This window comes from Acinonyx jubatus, chromosome D1 (genome assembly GCF_027475565.1).
Source record: "Acinonyx jubatus isolate Ajub_Pintada_27869175 chromosome D1, VMU_Ajub_asm_v1.0, whole genome shotgun sequence".
In the NCBI taxonomy this organism is placed as follows: domain Eukaryota; kingdom Metazoa; phylum Chordata; class Mammalia; order Carnivora; family Felidae; genus Acinonyx; species Acinonyx jubatus.
In genome coordinates, this window is record NC_069390.1 from 54,254,119 (window position 1) to 54,272,026 (window position 17,908).

At 36.2% G+C, this 17,908-nt stretch overlaps 1 protein-coding gene across 7 annotated transcripts in view; it reads left to right on the forward strand.

The window, feature by feature from the left end:
- NUP98 (nucleoporin 98 and 96 precursor) overlaps positions 1-17,908 on the forward strand; it is a 116,071-nt gene that overhangs the window by 20,414 nt on the left and 77,749 nt on the right. For 3 of the 7 annotated variants that reach the window (XM_027039686.2, XM_027039683.2, XM_027039682.2), the window contains 7 exons: positions 692-831; positions 2,124-2,231; positions 3,477-3,657; positions 5,148-5,311; positions 8,638-8,775; positions 10,197-10,335; positions 16,325-16,417. In XM_027039686.2, coding sequence (XP_026895487.1) covers positions 692-831; positions 2,124-2,231; positions 3,477-3,657; positions 5,148-5,311; positions 8,638-8,775; positions 10,197-10,335; positions 16,325-16,417 — 963 coding nt within the window. The remainder of the gene's footprint in view (positions 1-691; positions 832-2,123; positions 2,232-3,476; positions 3,658-5,147; positions 5,312-8,637; positions 8,776-10,196; positions 10,336-16,324; positions 16,418-17,908) is intronic. The other 4 variants (XM_053203619.1, XM_027039685.2, XM_027039687.2 and 1 more) reach the window with 2 other exon arrangements.

Consider the following 17,908-nt stretch of genomic DNA (forward strand, 5'->3'; position numbering starts at 1 on the left):
TGGCACCCTTTGTATAACTTCTTGAGAAATAATATCTCTTACTTTGAAAAATATATTCCTTAGATAACAGTTAAATTCACTTTTATGGAGTTTTTTGAAACTCAGCTTTTTGGAAAAGTAAGGTAATTAGAGGATTCATTCTATAAAACAATCAAGATGCCTACTAATTTTTCTAAATTATTTTTCTGCGCAGAATTTTATATTAACCTGTTTGGTTTCCCTAATAGGACCATTTATATGTTTTGAACTTTTTGGTTATGTGTGTGTGTTTGTATTAATGTAATATGTATTATGTAAATAAAATACACTGTGACCCTATTGAAGTCTGTTGTGATGTTTTCAGAAAGACTGGTTCATTCAGCATGTAGTTTTAACAAGAAAGGAGAAATGAAATAAAATTTATGATGAAATAGAGCACTATTTTTTTTTCACTTTCTTCCAAATTTACCCAAGAAGAACTTTATAGACATTTAGCTGACAAAGGGATTTAGATTTTGTTTCACTTGAAAGTTTTGAGCCTAGAATTTTATCTGTGTCTATATGAAATACCTGTTTGAAGATACTAGGGAAATTTGTAAGATAGAAAATTTGAGTATGTGAAAGTAATGCATCTATAGTGCCACAGCCCATTTCCAAGATGTCTTACAGATTCTTAAACTGTTGCCATCTTCTTTTTCTTTGTAATTTACAGATTTTGGAACAAGTACCAGCAGTGGGGGACTTTTTGGTACTACAAATACCACCTCCAATCCTTTTGGTAGTACATCTGGCTCCCTCTTTGGGCCGAGTAGTTTTACAGCTGCTCCCACTGGGACTACAATTAAGTTTAATGTAAGTATTTCTTTCCAGTCTTTGTAGAATATATTACTCTCCCACCTGTATATTTCTTTGCAGGATGAATCATAAAATTTCTCCTTTTTCCAGTTCTGCACAGCTTAGTCTCACTCTTCTAAGATGTGTTAAGAACAAAATCTGTAAATAGTTATATAGTAAATACGAAAAGTCATGAAACATAAATCTAGATTATGTGTATTTGAATTATGCTTAACCCAGTCAAATTTATATTCACAAGGTTGATTACAACAGGTAGTAATGATGTTGAACTTGTATTTATTGCATTCATAACTTGGCTCTAAAGGAATGGTTGAATGCTCAACCATTATTGAAAATAGGGCCTCTTTAAGGAGATACATGGAATAACTCCGAAATATTTTGTGTGCCAATGAAGAATAAAACTTGTTGATGAAATGGCAAAATGGGGCAATGGAGTTTTATGTTTTCTTTGGCTTTTTTAAGACTTGGGCAGAGGGTTAGAATGGAAGATTTGTTTATGAAAATGTATGGAATATTACTTGATGTAAGATACCATTTGATGCGATTGGGGAGATACTTAGGGTAGGCTGGAGGTGCAGTTAGCTTAAAGAAAATCTGGGGAAAGTAGGTCTTGACTGAATTTCTTGTTAAAAGTTACTCCAGGAAATGAAGAATTTCTCAGGCAAGGTGGTGAAGTCATAATATTGAATTTAGAAACCTAAATTTTATAAATAATAGGGAAAAATAATTCCTGGAAAGTGTAATAATTGAGGAAACTGGCAATACTAGTAGAAAACTTTGGTTATATATTGTGCCTGTTTCTCATAAGGTTATAGGGGAAAAAAAAAAACCCGGCTTCCATGTTTCTTAAATGCAACAACAGTTACAAAGCAGAACTTCGCTTTATTTTATGTATTTCTTTCTTTCTTTCTTTCAGATACTTAGAGCAGGGTAGGAGATAGAACTCAAAGATTCAGGTTTAAATGTACATGTTGGGTAAATTGGATGAAGTTTTCCTTATGCATACAGTATTAAGTGTATTTTAGTATGTAATTAGATGGCTTGTTTATGGACTCAATGTCTGATAACTAGTATTGCGATTGATTTATTTAGATAACGTAGGGGAGAGAGATCAGAAATGCAATGTATTTAATTAAGCACCATTGAAACTCTGACTTAGCAAAAGACCTACAGGACTAGATAGTGTAGAATTCAGTGGTTGAAGAATTGTGTCTGGAGAGTAGGGATTTAAAGTTTAGACTTAGACATTTGCTTTACACTTTCATATTTGCTTTTATCTTCCTTTACAGCCTCCGACTGGTACAGATACTATGGTTAAAGCTGGAGTTAGCACTAACATCAGTACCAAGCACCAGTGTATTACTGCTATGAAAGAATATGAAAGCAAGTCTCTAGAGGTCAGTAAAATGCAATACAGAATATCAGCCTAACCTTCTGATTCTATTGGAAAGCAACTTTTAAAAATGTTTTTGGTTATTTTTAGGATCAGTGGTTCACACTGGGTTTATGTAAAAGACTAACAACCAAATTTTTTTTAAGTAAGCTCTGTGCCCAGTGTGGGGCTTGAAGTCAAAACCCTGACCAAGATCAAGAGCCACATGCTCTGTTGACTGAGCCAGCCAGGTGCTCCACAAGCAAATTATTTTTAAAAATTAATGTATTATCTATACATATCTTGTTTTAGGAAGGTCAATATTCAGCTTGTTTGTACTGGTATAGTTCTGTTAGTAGTCCATTGTGATTGTATGTTGTTCACATTATACTGGGCAACGTGTGTGTATGTGACATGCACATGATTTTAGTAAACTCATGCAAAGTCATAAGTGTACAACATACTAAGTTTTCAGCAAGTGAACAAACCCATGTTACCAGGATCCAGATCAAGTCACTGAGCATTACCAGCATTCCTGATGTCCCACATGTGCCTGGTCTCCCTAGGCACAATCCCCCTGCCTGCCCCGCCACCTCTTCCTAAGCTAACTACTATTGTGAGTGCCCATGTTTTGCCCATTTTGAACTTTATACAGATGGAATCGTACATTACCTACTAAGTCTGCTTTTCTACACTGTGAGATTTATCCATGGCGTTGCATGAAGTTAGTTTGTTCATACTATGATAGTATGTTGTATATTTTGAGTGTCATCCCTAGTTATAGCTGTTGCTTCCGCTACATCCCATACTGTACTTGATTTATTGGAGTGTACAGAAACACCCTGACGTGTGAGATAGAACTCTTAAACTGTATCCCTTTTTTACCTAATTTTCTGAAACCCCTCATCCCGTCCCAGAAACTTTGATATTTCTAGCTAATTTTTATATTTGGGGTGGGAGTAGATAGGATTATTATATAGCCTTGTACTAAAAGAAACTATTGCTGTTTATAAAAGAAAATTAAAATTAAGATATGATTGGTCCTTTGGCCTGTGGTTTTAGTAATTCTGGTATGGATTTTAGTGTCCACTCTACACTGTTGAAAGTGTTTTTCTGTAATGGTGATAAGTTCATGTTCTGTACTTCTCTGTTTTTTAGTCATGGTTCCTATGTGAACATGAACGTTGAATTCTAAATTTAAGTATTTAGTTTCCTAAATAATTTTTTTGGCTGCATATTAAGATTGGAAATACGCTTTCCCTTCCTCTAGGAACTTCGTTTAGAGGATTATCAGGCTAACCGGAAAGGCCCGCAGAACCAGGTGGGAGCAGGTACCACATCTGGCTTGTTTGGGTCTTCTCCAGCCACCTCCAGTGCAACAGGACTCTTCAGCTCCTCTACCACTAACTCAGGCTTTGCATATGGTCAGAACAAAACAGCCTTTGGAACTAGTAAGCATTTGGCATCATATTGAGGAGGGACAGACAACTAAAAGTAAAACATAATTGTCATTTTTTGATAAAATAATTCAGCAATGTCAGAGGAACAGAGTGTTTGATATGTAGATGGGGATGGAGAGATACACAGTAAATGGAGATGGTTAAAAAGGGCCTCACTGATAAGGTGACATTTGGAAGGTGACCTATCTGAAGAATGTGAAGGATAAAGCTATACAGATTTCTGGAGGAACAACATTCCAGCCAGAGGAAGCTGTAAGTCTAAAAACCCTGAGTTTTTTCCAAAGATAATGAGAACCAAGGGGAAGTATTAAGGGATATAAGGACTATATTTTATAGGACATTGTGGGTCATTGTCAAGATTTGAATTTTTATTTGAGTTAGGAAGCCATTAGAAGTTTTAGAAAGAGAAGTCATGTGATTATGAGTGAAGGATCATCTGAATGCTGCTATATTTAGATTGTGGTAGCTACACTTGTGAGTATAGCATAACCTAGAGACTTGTCCAATCGCTAGGTTGTACACCTGAAACTAATATAACATTGTGTTTCAACTTCAAAGACTCAAGAAAAAAAGATTGTTAAGGAGGTAAGGGTGAAGACAAATAAATTAGAAAAGCTGTTGCTTCATTCACATGAGAGATGATAGTGGCTTGACTGAGGAGATGGAGGTAGTAAACGTGTCAGATTCTAGACCCAGTTTGAATATAGAACTGATGAGATTTGCCGATAGATTGCTTTTATGTGGGATGTGAAAGAGGGAAGTCTATGATGATGAAGTCTATGATGATTTTACTTTATGAAAATACTACTTTTGTACAGGTAATACATATGTATGATAAAAAGTTCACGAGACACAAAAAAGTCTGTAACCAAAGGTATCTTGTTTGCTTCCCCTAGCTATTATTTTCCTCCATAAAACACGCAAAAGTTGGACTGTTTTGTGATCTTTTACAGAGATTTATACACACCTGCGAATATACAGATACATACATATTTAAGTGGCATTTAACATTCATTTCAGACTTGGTATCCTGTGATGTAGTTTAGCCACATACTCATTATCAAATACAGTGTATCCTATGTGAAATAGAAAGCCTCTGTTCTCAAGAAAAACTTAATCTAACAAGGTTAAAATACACATATAGATTCTGAGTGTGGTGTGGTATTTTGTAAATAGAAGAAAGTTTTGGACTCAAAAAAGATTACTTAGCCCAGCCAGGGTTCTTGGAGTCAGAGTATTATTATAGGAATTGAAGTCTGAACTAAATCCAGAGTTAGGTGAAAAAGGATGGGAAGTGAAATGGTTATCTATTTTGAGTAGTGAATGAAATTTTCCTACATCATTTAGATATGTAGATATGTAGATTTCCTACATCATTTAGTCAAGAATATTAATGTTGTTGCAGTAACTGAATAATGTGAGATTTGAGGGGGTTTTTCTTTTCTCCATTTATTTTTACTGTATTTCTTTTTTTCTGAAAGGTACAACTGGGTTTGGAACAAATCCGGGTGGTCTCTTTGGCCAACAGAATCAGCAGACTACCAGCCTCTTCAGTAAACCATTTGGCCAGGCCACAACCACCCAGAACACTGGCTTTTCCTTTGGTAATACCAGCACACTAGGACAGCCAAGTACTAATACCATGGTAAGGAAACAGACCTTTAATTAACTCCAGGTCTTATCAGAGAACTAAGTAATGAGGCTTCTAATCATATCAAAGTAGCAAGTTCTACCTCTACGGTAGTTCTTAAGGGTTGACAGTATATAGAAAGGAATATGCAAAATGTAAATAATTAAAGCCTAGATTCTAGTCCAAACTTTACTCCCTCCTCACTGAGGGGCTGTTGAGCAAGTCACTTATTCTTTCCAAGCATATTTCCTTACCACCAGGAGCTGCTTCATGTGCTAGAATTGGCCACTAAAGTTATACTTTAGGACATTGGCTCTACTCATTCTATGGAGTATAGGAGAAAATACTTACAAATTACTAGCTGTATTTCAGCATATTCTTTCAGCTTTTTCCTTAAGCGGAGTCAGGCAAAGATGTGTAGTTCATTAAAATAAATAAGGGAGGACTAAAACTCAGAGCCATATTAGATAATTGCTATTTCTGTGCAAAAAGCAAAAGAGAAAGTCCTTAGAGTCATTACCAGTTTCTGTATTTTTTTTAACTTTATTTTTTTATTTTGAGAGAGAGCGCATGTGCACTGGGGAGAGGCAGAGAGAGAGGGAGAAAGAGAATCCAAAGCAGGCTCTGAACTGTGAGCGCGGAGCCTGACACTGGGGGCTTGAACTCACAAACTGTGAGATCATGACCTGAGCTGAAATCAGAAGTCAGACACATAACCAGCTGAGCCACCCAGGTGCCCCTTTACCAGTTTATTTCTAAGGACTCTTTTTGGGAAGAATAAAATTAAGATTAATGAGAAGTATGATTTATTGATTAAAATTTTCAGAATTTAACTGGCCTTTAAGTTAGAGATACTGTATCTGATTAAAAAACCAGTACAGCCAGATCCCAAAAATCTTTAAAAAATTTTTTTAATGTTTATTCATTTTTTTGAGAGAGAGAGAGAGACAGAGACAGAGCATGAACAGGGAAGAAGCAGAGAGAGAGGAAGACAGAATCCAAGGATTCTGAGTTGTCAGCACAGAGCCCTACACGGAGCTTGAACTCACACACTGTGAGATTATGACCTGAACCAAAGTCAGACACTTAACTGATTGAGCTACCCAGGCACCCCTCAAACCCCAAAAATCTTACAAATACTTGGCAAACCAAATTCACCAACATGTGAAAAAGATGGTAACCATGACCAAGTGGGATTCATCCTGGAAGGTTGATTCAACATAGGAAAATTAATAAACATAATAAACAAAAACTACATGATCACTTCAGTAGGTGCAGAAAAAGCATTTGACACCCTTTCATGATAAAAACACTCAACAAAGAAAGGAATCCAGGCCAACTAATCTTTGACAAAGCAGGAAAAAATATCCAATGGAATAAAGACAAATGGTGCTTCAACAAATGGTGCTGAGAAAACTGGACAGTGACATGCAAAAAAAATGAACCTGGACCACTTTCTTACACCATACACAAAAATAAACTCAAAATGGATGAAAGACCTAAATGTAAGACAGGAAGCCATCAAAATCCTCGAGGAGAAAGGCAAAAGCTCCTTGACCTCGGCCGCAGCAACTTCTTAACACGTCTTTAGAATCAAGGGAAACAAAAGCAAAAATGAACTATTGGGATCTCATCAAAATAAAAAGCTTCTGAACAGCGAAGGAAACTATCAGCAAAACTAAAAGGCAACCAACAGAATGGGAGAAGATATTTGCAAATGACATAATAGATAAAGGGTTAGTATCCAAAATCTATGAAGAATTGATCAAACTTGACACCCAAAAAACAAATAATCCAGTGAAGAAATAGGCAAAAGACGTGAATAGACACTTCTCCAAAGAAGACATCCAGATGGTGAACAGACACATGAAAAAATGCTCAATATCACTCCTTATCAGGGAAATACAAATCAAAACCACAATGAGATACCACCTCACACCTGTCAGAATGGCTAACATCAATAACTCAGGCGAGGATGCAGAGAAAGGATCTCTTTTGCACTGCTGGTGGGAATGCAAACTGGTGTAGCCATCCTGGAAAACAGTATGGAGGTTCCTCACAAAATTAAGAATAGAACTACCCTACGACCCACGAATTGCACTACTAGGTATTTATCCAAGGGATACAGGAATGCTGTTTTGAAGAGACACATGCACCCCAATGTTTATAGCAGTGCTATCGACAATCGCCAGAGTATGGAAAGAGCCTGAATGTCCATCGACAGATGAATGGATAAAGATGTGGTGTACATGTATACAATGGAGTGTTACTTGGCAATCAAAAAGAATGAAATCACTGTTGAATTCTCATTTCAGCAATAGTTCATTAGTGCAATATTTTTCTTTCTTTTTTTTTTTTTTAAATTTTTTTTTAACATTTATTTATTTTTGAGACAGAGACAGAACATGAACGGGGGAGGGTCAGAGAGAGAGGGAGACACAGAATCTGAAACAGGCTCCAGGCTCTGAGCAGTCAGCACAGAAACCGACGCAGGGCTCGAACCCATGGACAGTGAGATCATGACCTGAGCCAAAGTCGGACGCTTAACCAACTGAGCCACCCAGGCGCCCCGCAATATTGTTCTTTAGTTAACTAATGTATAAATAAAATATCTTCTTAAGCACTGGATGACATAAACTTTATTTGTAATTAGTATAGTTTCTCATGTCAAATTAAGACTTAACATTACACTCCTGCCTCTGTGTCCAGATTGATAATTTCAGCCAGCTGATTGTTTTCAGTTGTATGATTCAAAGTCCATTGCCCGGCTCAGCATTGGTTAGTTCTTTTGGCATAACTCTCTGAAAATGAAGCATTCTGTCATATTTTGTTTTCAGTGTTACAATCCTGCTATCTCTTAGAGCGTAAGAGTTTAGTATAAAGTCTTACCACTGCCCAGGACATTGGAACTCATTGGGCTTAGATGTAGATATGAGGGTTTTGTTTTTTGTTTTTTTTAAATGGCCCTGTTCGTTGTTGTGAAGAAAAATAATGCTTTATATATTTAGCATAATATCTATCTTATAAACTGTGTTTTTTAAAAACATTTTTTTTAATGGTTTTTTTTTTTATTTTTGAGAGAGATAGAGACAGAATGCGAGTGGGTTAGGAGCAGAGAGAGAGGGAGACACAGAATCCGAAGCAGGCTCCAGGCTCTGAGCTGTCAGCACAGAGCCTGACGCGGGGCTGGAACTCATGAGCTGTGAGATCGTGACCTCAGCCGAAGTCGGATGCTCAACCGACTGAGCCACCCAGGCTCACCCAAAATGGCAGCTACTATTAATCTTAAGATTCTTAAAACTGACTTGTAGGATATCTTTTAATGTAGATACCTTTTGCAGGGTTTATTTGGAGTAACCCAAGCCTCACAGCCTGGAGGTCTTTTTGGGACAGCTACAAACACCAGCACTGGGACAGCATTTGGAACAGGAACAGGTCTCTTTGGGCAGCCCAATACTGGATTTGGTGCTGTCGGTTCGGTAGGTTATTATAGTTGATCTAATTTGAAGATATGTATAAATATGTTAAAGAATTTCTAAGAAAGATTTAACTGTTTTTCAAGTGTTTTTATTAGGTCTTAGACAATGCTGATAGTAATTAAAAGCTATTTGGTGCAAAAATAAGTAACTTTAGTAGGTTAATTTTCAAGTAGTAAGTTTTTTTTTAAACTTCTTTGCCACAATGCTTATGTACAGTTTACTTATGATAGCACAGTATCACTCCAATTGGTTAAATTGTTGAGTCTAAATTGAAGTGCTTTCATTATTAAGTCAGGTAATTTTTAGTTCCTATACTCTATTCTCTTGGGTGATACGTTGGTATGATATTTGAGAATTAAGAATTCCAAGTTACTAAAGTTGGTGATCTCGTGGTTTTCCTGCAGCTGGAGGCTTAACTGAATTGTGTTCCCTGTTCAGTCATTTAAGTAAACAACTATTTAGGAGTGCGCTTGACCCTAAAAATAATAGTAAATTCTGTATTACCACTTAAACTATAAGAATCAATATAAAACAGCCAATCTGTCTTATTTACCCGTTAAAAAAAAAGCTTTGAACATGCTGTTGGTGGATAATTAAAAAAAGAAAATGAAAAAGAAAGAAAAATCCCAAAATGTGATTTTCAGGGAAATAGCAATCTGTTATTTCGTAACTTTTCTTTGGGCAGCTAATTGAGATGAGAAATTGAGAAAATTATATAATTCTTCAAAAAGTTCTTAGTAACCAGTTTATTGAGATATAATCCATATGCCATACAATTCACCCTCTTAAAGTTTATAATTGAGTGGTTTTTTGTATACCGACTGATTGTGGAACTATTACCATAGTCAATTTGAGAACATGTTCATCACCTTAATAAAAAGAAACCTCATACTTATTAGTAGTCATTTCTCATTTCCCCCCAATTAACCTCAAGCCTGCTGTCTACAGATTTGTCTATTCTGGACATTTCATATAAATGGAATCACATAATATGTAGTCTTTTGTGACCACCTTACTTAGCATAATGTTTTAAAGGCTCATTCATATTCTAGCATGTTTAAATTTTTTATTGTAACTGTTTCTGCTGGCAAATTAAATACATGAACATTTCTGTTACCAGGTAAAAAAAAATATTTGATTACCTTATTATTTTCTTTGCTGTGCTGAAATACTGTGTTTGCTGAAGGGTTGCCATTAACTTCTCAGGCTAGAAGCATGCTCTGTAAAGTCCCATCTTGCTCAGATTAGTATATTTTTCTTATAGTCTTTATTCATCCTCCTCCTACTTTTTCATAAAGTTATGACATTCTTCTCTCACTTCCCTCACATCCAATCCAGTATACCTGAGGTGTAACCTCTGTTTACTGTTTGGAGTGTGTCTTTATACTACTTAAATTTTTCCTGTATTTTGTTCTTTTTAGACCCTGTTTGGCAATAACAAGCTTACTACATTTGGAACCAGCACAACCAGTGCTCCTTCATTTGGTACAACCAGTGGCGGGCTCTTTGGTAACAAACCAACCCTGACTTTAGGAACCAATACAAACACTTCCAATTTTGGTACATATAAAAAAGCAGGTTTGACTCTCTTAAAGTTACACTGACTATACCACACATCATTCTCCTGATTCATATGATTGGGAATATTAAAAAATTCTCAGGTAAGCTGTGGCTTGATGTGAGGTACCAGAGGGAAAGGTTTAAAATCATAGACATGGGTTGACATACTTAGATATAAATTGCCTTACCTCATTATTAGGCTCCCAACTCCCTGCTTTGGATAAAATGGGCCATTCAACACATGCAGTATTACCTTGTAGAAAGTTGCTTCTCTAATGGAGATAGAAGTTTTTCAAAATAAGGAAATACATTTCCTTTGGATTACCTCACCAATAGTTGAGAAACCATAAATGAAACACATGCAGTTGAGATAACGCACACTTTTTTTTTTTTTTTAAGTTTATTTATTTATTTTGAGAGACAGAGACCAGCACAAGCAGGGGAGGGGCAGAGAGAGAGGGAGAAAGCAAGAAACCCAAGTAGGCTCCATGCTACCAGCACAGAACCAGATGCAGGGCTCAAACTCACAAAACTGTGAGATCACGACCTGAACGAAGAAACCAAGAGTTGGACACTTAACCAATGGAGCCACCCAGAAGCCCCGAGATAACACATTCTCTTAGGCCAGGTTTCAAATAGGGAAGTAGTGTACAAATTTGATGATTTTTTTTTTAAATGTTTTTTGTTGTCATTTTTGTTTTGATTTTTGTTTTTTTGAGATTTCATGATTCTTATCAAAAGTTGAAGCTTTCCTTCAGCTGCAAAAGTTTATTTTTGAATATGTGTTCATTATAAAAAATTTAGAAAATACAGATAAGATTGAATAATAATTAAAATACAGCCCTAAACTAGTTTTCAGAGATAATGCTAAAAAAATTAAACTTTAATAGAACATTATATCTTCTGTAACTACCTAATTAAGCTTTTAATCAAATTTTTAACAAATTATTAACATAATTTGCATTAGATAAGGAAAGTTCATTTTATGATCAAGGGAAATAATAGTTTAAATATCTGTTAAGGATTTTACATACCAGATACATCATTACACACTGGGGATACTTAGTGGAAGATGAGTGAAAAGACATGGTCAGTGGAGCACCTGGCTGGCTCATTTGGAAGAGCATGCCACTCTTGATCTCAGAGTCCGAGTTTGAGCTTGAACCTATGAACCGTGAGATTATGACCTGAGCTGAAATCAAGAGTTGGATGCTTAACTGACTGAGCCACCCAGGAACCCCTAGACCAGTTGTTTCTTAGTTATCTTCTCATCCTATGAGATTTTAATATCACATATGTACTGTGTGTCTGTTTATGTACTGTGGCCCTTTCAAGGGCCATAAACCATTGTATATCTATGATTCATTTAACCCCTCAAGAGCCAATTTTCCCTCCCTTTGAAAATGCATGTCTTTTTTTGTAGCATGCTTCATGTTCAGAAACACTGTTTTTATTTGCTTATATAGGCTAAAATGATGAAGTGGGCTGGGCTTGATGTTTTTCCATGGTTGCAGATTTCTGATATGTTTGGAGATTTTTTTTGTTGGATATGTATACACACACACACACACACACACACACTCCTGTCCAGTGGTTTGAAAATGAAAGATTTCATTTTTATCTAAAATGCCTCACTAGCTTTTGTGATGAATCTGAATGGTCCTAATTTTTTTTCTTTTTTAATCCCCAGTGTTGACCTAGTGCCTGGCATAGCATTGGTGCTCACTAAAACTTGGTTAAATGATTTAAAGGGTGAACAAATGGGGCCCTAAGAGTAATGATTCCCTCTGAGTCAGATGGGAGTTGCAGGGTGGCAAGTTTTATTCTACTCTTGGGTGAATTTAAATTTCCGTTACCACCCTTGAGGAATCCAGAGCTAGGTAAGGCTTTCTTTGATTCTCTTGTTGTCTTGGGAACCTTTCAACTTTGAGTTTGTGGGCAGAAGAATCTTCCGATTTGGAAATAAGCCATATAACAAATCTGGAAATGGAATAAGGTTATACAAAGATTCAGAGTGTTGCTAAGTTATTGTTGGTCACACACTATCCATTATGGGATTTTGTTTCATTCTGATGCTGGTTAATCCACAGAGTTAAAAGTTGGGATACCTAAAGTAAGTTGGAGTACCTGCTGCCACAGTTGGTGTTGCAAGATCCTTAAGTCATTCTTTAGAGTCATCAGCTCATTTTCTTAGTAAATATTCCTGGCAGGAACGAGTTTAAGATTAAGTGAGTATAAGATAAGTGTCTGAATTTCTTTTTTTTTTTTTTTAATTTTTTTTAATGTTTATTTATTTTTGAGAGAGACAAAGCGTGAGTGGGGGCGGGGCGGAGAGCAAGGGAGACAGAAACTGAAGCAGGCTCCAGGCTCTGAGCTGTCAGCACAGAGCCCTGTGTGGGGCTCAACCCATGAACCGTGAGATTATGACCTGAGCCGAAGTCGGACACTTAACTGACTGAGCCACCCAGGTGTCCCTAGTGTCTGAATTTCTCAGTGAATGGAGGAATAGAATTGTTTCAGGAGAGGAATTACAGACAGAATGCCTATACGTGGGAGCAACAGTTTAAAAAGGTTGATTCTTTTTGTAATAATATGATGTTGGGCAATATATCAGTGATTCTTCTATGCTGTATGGTTAAGTGGGCAGTTAAGGAGCTATTTGAATACTTAAGTCCTTAGGCTTATTTTTCTAAATTGAGATATAATTGAAATATAACATTAGTTTCAGATATAAGGATTTGTTATTTGTGTATATTGTGAAATGATCACTGCAGTAAGTCTAGTTAATAGTTAACATCTGTCACCGTACATAGTTACACATTTTTTTATGATGAGAACATTTAGGATCTACTAGTTTAGCAACTTTCACATATGCAAGACAGTATTAACTGTCGTCACCATACTGTAAATAATATCCCCATGACTTATTTATTTTATAACTGGAAGTTTGTACCTTTGATCCCCTTTTACCCATTTTGCCCATCTCCCATTCCTTGCCTCTGGCAACTACCAATCTATTGTCTGTATCTATAAGCTCGTCTTTTGTTTTATGAGATTACACATATAAGTGAGATCATGCAGTTTTGTCTTTCTCTGAATGGCTTATTTCACTTAGCATAATGCTTTCAAATTCCATCCATGTTGTCACAGATGGCAATGTTTCATTCTCCTTTATGGCTGAATAATATTCATTGTATGTACATACCACATCTTTATCCATTTATCCATCAGTGGATACTTAAAATACAAAATACTGTTTTCAGTATTTTGGCTATTGTAAAAAATTATTTGTGTTCGTTTATTTATTTTGAGAGAGAGAGAGAATGCACACACAAGTGGGAGAGGGTCAGAGAGAGAGAGAGAGGGAGGGAGAGAATCCCAAGCAGCCTCGTGTTATCAGCACAGAGCCAGACACAGGGCTCACGCTCATAAACTTTAAGATGACTTGAGCTGAAACCAAGAGTCGGATGCTTAACCAACTGAGCCACCCAGACAGCCCTCACTGTGGTTTTGATTTGCATTTCCCTGATGATTAATGATGTTGAGCATCTTTTCATATGTCTTTGGTCCATCTGTATGTCTTCTTTGGAAAAATGTCTATTCAGATCCTCTGCCCGTTTTTAAATTAGATTATTTTTTTGCTATCATGTTGAGCTCTTTATATAGATATTAACCTCCTATCAGATGTGTGATTTACAGGTATTTTCCCTCATGCAGTAGCTTGTCTTTTCATTTTGTTGATGGTTTCCTTTGTTGTATAAAAGCCTTTTAAGTTTGATATAGTCCCAATTGTTTATTTCTGCTTTAGTTGCCTTTGCTTTTGGTGTCACATCCAAAAAGTCATTGCCCCAACAGATGTTACATAGGAGCTCACAGCCTATATTGTCTTCTAGGGGTTTTATACTTTCAGGTCTTGCAGTTCAAGTTTTTAATTTTTGTGTATGGTGTAAGATTGTGGTCCAGTTTCATTCTTTTGCTGTCCAGTTTTCCTAGCACCATTTATTGGACAAACTGTCCTCCTTTGTATATTCTTGGCTCCTTTGTTGTAAATTAATTAACCATTAATTAATCATCTTTAATTTTACTTTAAAAATTGTTTTGAAATAACAGAGTTGATCAACATTTGTCAGTAAGAATCTGAGGAAATGTGTGGTATAAACAGTGTAAGTTGGGACTTATTTCCCTCGTGTGGGTTTGAGGTAGTTCACAAGTATCTTATTTTCTGCTATTTATGGGAATGGAAGACCCTTTCCGGTTAAATTTTAACTCAAAAAAGAATATTTCCAAGTACATTTGTATTCTTTAAAAAAACCAAAAACTGTGTTTGAGTAGCAGCACTGTTTTGTGGCATAGCTATTAGCACAATTGAAGAAAAGACTTAATGAGTATATGAATTAAATAGATTATGTCAGATTATATGCACTTTTTTAGTTTTTTATTTTGAGAAAAAGAGCACGTGAGCAAGGGAGGAGCAGAAAGAGAGGGAGAGAGAATCCCAGGCTCTGTGCAGAGCCTGACACAGGGCTTGATCATGAGATCATGATGACTTGAGCCAAAATCAGGAGTTGAATGCTTTACCGACTGAGCCACCAGGCACCCCTGATCACATGTATTTCTAAATGACATTAAAAATACATTTTCAGACTATTTAAATTCTTTAGCCTTTTTTCTTGGTCTTTTTCTATTGAGATAATAATCCAAAGATTGGCATGACTAAGTATAATATTCTTATTTGGTGATAGTGTCATATATTCCAAGATACTCTTTACTAAGACTGTTATCTTTTAGAGCTGTTCCCCTCCATGATACCTTTTAAAAAGACTTCAAGTATTTCATGAACAAGGTTTGATTGATTTTTGTTTCCTCGTATCAAAAGAGATTAATGATAGGGGTACCTCACTGGCTCAGTTGGTGGAGCATACAGTTCTTGATCTCCGGGTTGTGAGGTAGAGCCCCATGTTGAGTGTAGAGATTACTTAACAATAAAATCTTTATGAAGAAAAACAAGAGATGAATGTTATGTTCATTAGCTGTTTTGTTGATATCATCTCCAAAAGGAGTACAGAAACTTTGTGGACCTATCTGAACAAAAGGTAAATAATAGCAGTAATGCAGTATAGGTTTCTTCTGGGGAAACCTATGGATTTTCAAGGGAAATTAATAGGATTTTCTCTAAAAGATCAGTCGTAGTGAAGGAAGATGGGTTTAACTATCCACCATCTCTGATAATGAAACAGTTCAACCCAAGGAAAGTTATGTATACATTATTTTTAATATCAGCTAGCTGAGTCCTTGAGTGCTCCTGTGGGCTGATTTGATTATGAGACCTCATAAAGGTGAAAGATGAGGATTAAAGTTCCTCATGTGTGGTCAGCCAGCCACACATTACTGCCCATGCAGGGTTTATCTGTTCAAAACCAGAGCTACTACTGTAGAAAATTTTATAGGTAAATTTCTGTTAGCAGGAACCTTTAGATTCAATAAAGTGTGTTTGTTGGCTGTCTTATTTAAAAAAAAATTTTTTTTTTTAAAGTTTACTTAAGTAATCTGTAGACCCAACGTGAGGCTCGAACTCAAAACCCTGACATCAAGAGCCACATTTTCTACTGACTGAGCCAGCCAGGTGCCCTGGACTGTCTTATTGTTAGTGAAAGCTGGAGGGAATTCATTTTTCTTCCATTAATTAAACATCAAAAATAGGTTTGAGTCTTACAAAGGGAATGTATATGCTCAAGCGTAGTCACTTTGCTTTAATATTTCAAGTCTGAAACATAATTAAGTAAATAGAAAGATATGGGGGTCTGTTTACAGGCATCAGAATTTTAAAAACTTTAAAAATGTTAAAGTAGCCTGCCATTTAGGATTTCTAAATATTATTAACTGACAGGATACAAAGCTTAGGGTCAGACTGCCTTTTTAAAAATTCCCTTATACAGGAAATTGAGAGTTATATTAAAAGTACAGTCCACTCACTCTTTTGTCCTTCTAGGTTTCGGCACAAATACCAGTGGGAGTAGTATTTTTGGAAGTAAACCAGGACCTGGGACTCTGGGAACTGGCCTTGGTGCAGGATTTGGAACAGGTAAGGAACTGTACCACAAAATTTAGGCCTTCTAATTGTTGGAACTTAAGACAACTCTGTTTGATCTTATGCCTGGAAATAGGGTGTAGATATGCATTTTCTCAAACAGACTTGTAAAACATTCTCAGCAGTTATGCTTTACCAGGTTTTAGAACATTTGGACATTTATCTTAGACATTTGGACACATATCTTATTTATGCTCCCATTCTACAAAATGTCTTATAGTCCTGGTCTATTTGGGATTTTTAGTATTTAATGTGAGACTTGTCAATATGACGGCATTATTAACTTCCCATTCCCTTGTGCTACCTTTGTAAAAGGGATTTAGGACTTTGAACTGTTTATCAAGTAAGCTTAATTACCCTAATAGGAAAACAGAGCAGTAAGAGCATAAGCTCTTTTACAAAGTCTGTGCATACTTCTCAGTTCTTTCCATCTTGATGTAGAGCTGAGATGTCACACCTGTGTCTCTGTTCCTACTGTTGATAATTAATTTTCAGTGCCTTTGAAGACACTGACCCTTCTTCTTTTATTTATTTTTTAGTTTTTTAGAAAGAGAAGAGAGAGAGAGAGAGAATGTGAGTGAGGGGAAGGGAGAAGAGGGGTGAGAGAACCTTAAGCAGGCTCCACACTCAGCATGCAGCATGACAGAGGCCTTGATCTCACAACTCTGAGATCATGACCTGAGCTGAAATTAAGAATCAACACTTAACCAACTGAGCCACCCTGGCACCCCAGGCATTGACCCTCCTGCCTGCCCAACTGCTTTAAGCAATAAGAAGTGGTAGTGGTCATAAAACGAATAAGCGCTTCAGCATGTACAGTTCAACAAGGTTGTTAGAGCATATAGTTTTGCCTGTTTCCCAAGTCATCTGACTGTCATTTAGTTGCAGACTATTTATTTCCATGGTCTCTGCTTCCACCATCCAGTTATCTGTTGTCTTTGTATGCTGTGATCATTTATCTGCCATCTCCTTTTTAATAGTACTTAATTTTATACTCTGAGCTATTTCCTTCCATTTCTTTTTAAAATAAAAGCTGTAAGTACTTGTGAAAAAAAACCCTCAACAATACAGAAGTGTCTTAACACCTTCCGGTTTGTGAAGTAACAGCTATTTAAAGTTTGGGATTTTGTCAGACCCCTTTATGTACATTTTGTACATTTTTCTCAAATGTACGTGCACATACACATGGTTATACATGTGTGTGCTTTATATATATATTTTTATTGTATTCTTAAGTAGAAACCACATCCTACAAGAGTGTCTTTTTTAAACCAAAGGCTAAGATACGTTAGTTGGATGTAGTATTTATGTAGTGCACTGCAAGCAGCATTTAAGGAAAAAAAAAATGAAAAAATTACTGTACAAAGCAAGGTTAAGTATTTAATTAAAAAAAACTTTTTTAATGTTTATTTTTGAGGGGGGGTTGCAGAGAGAGAGGGAGACACAGAATCTGAAGCAGGCTCCAGGCTCCTCTCTGTCAGCACA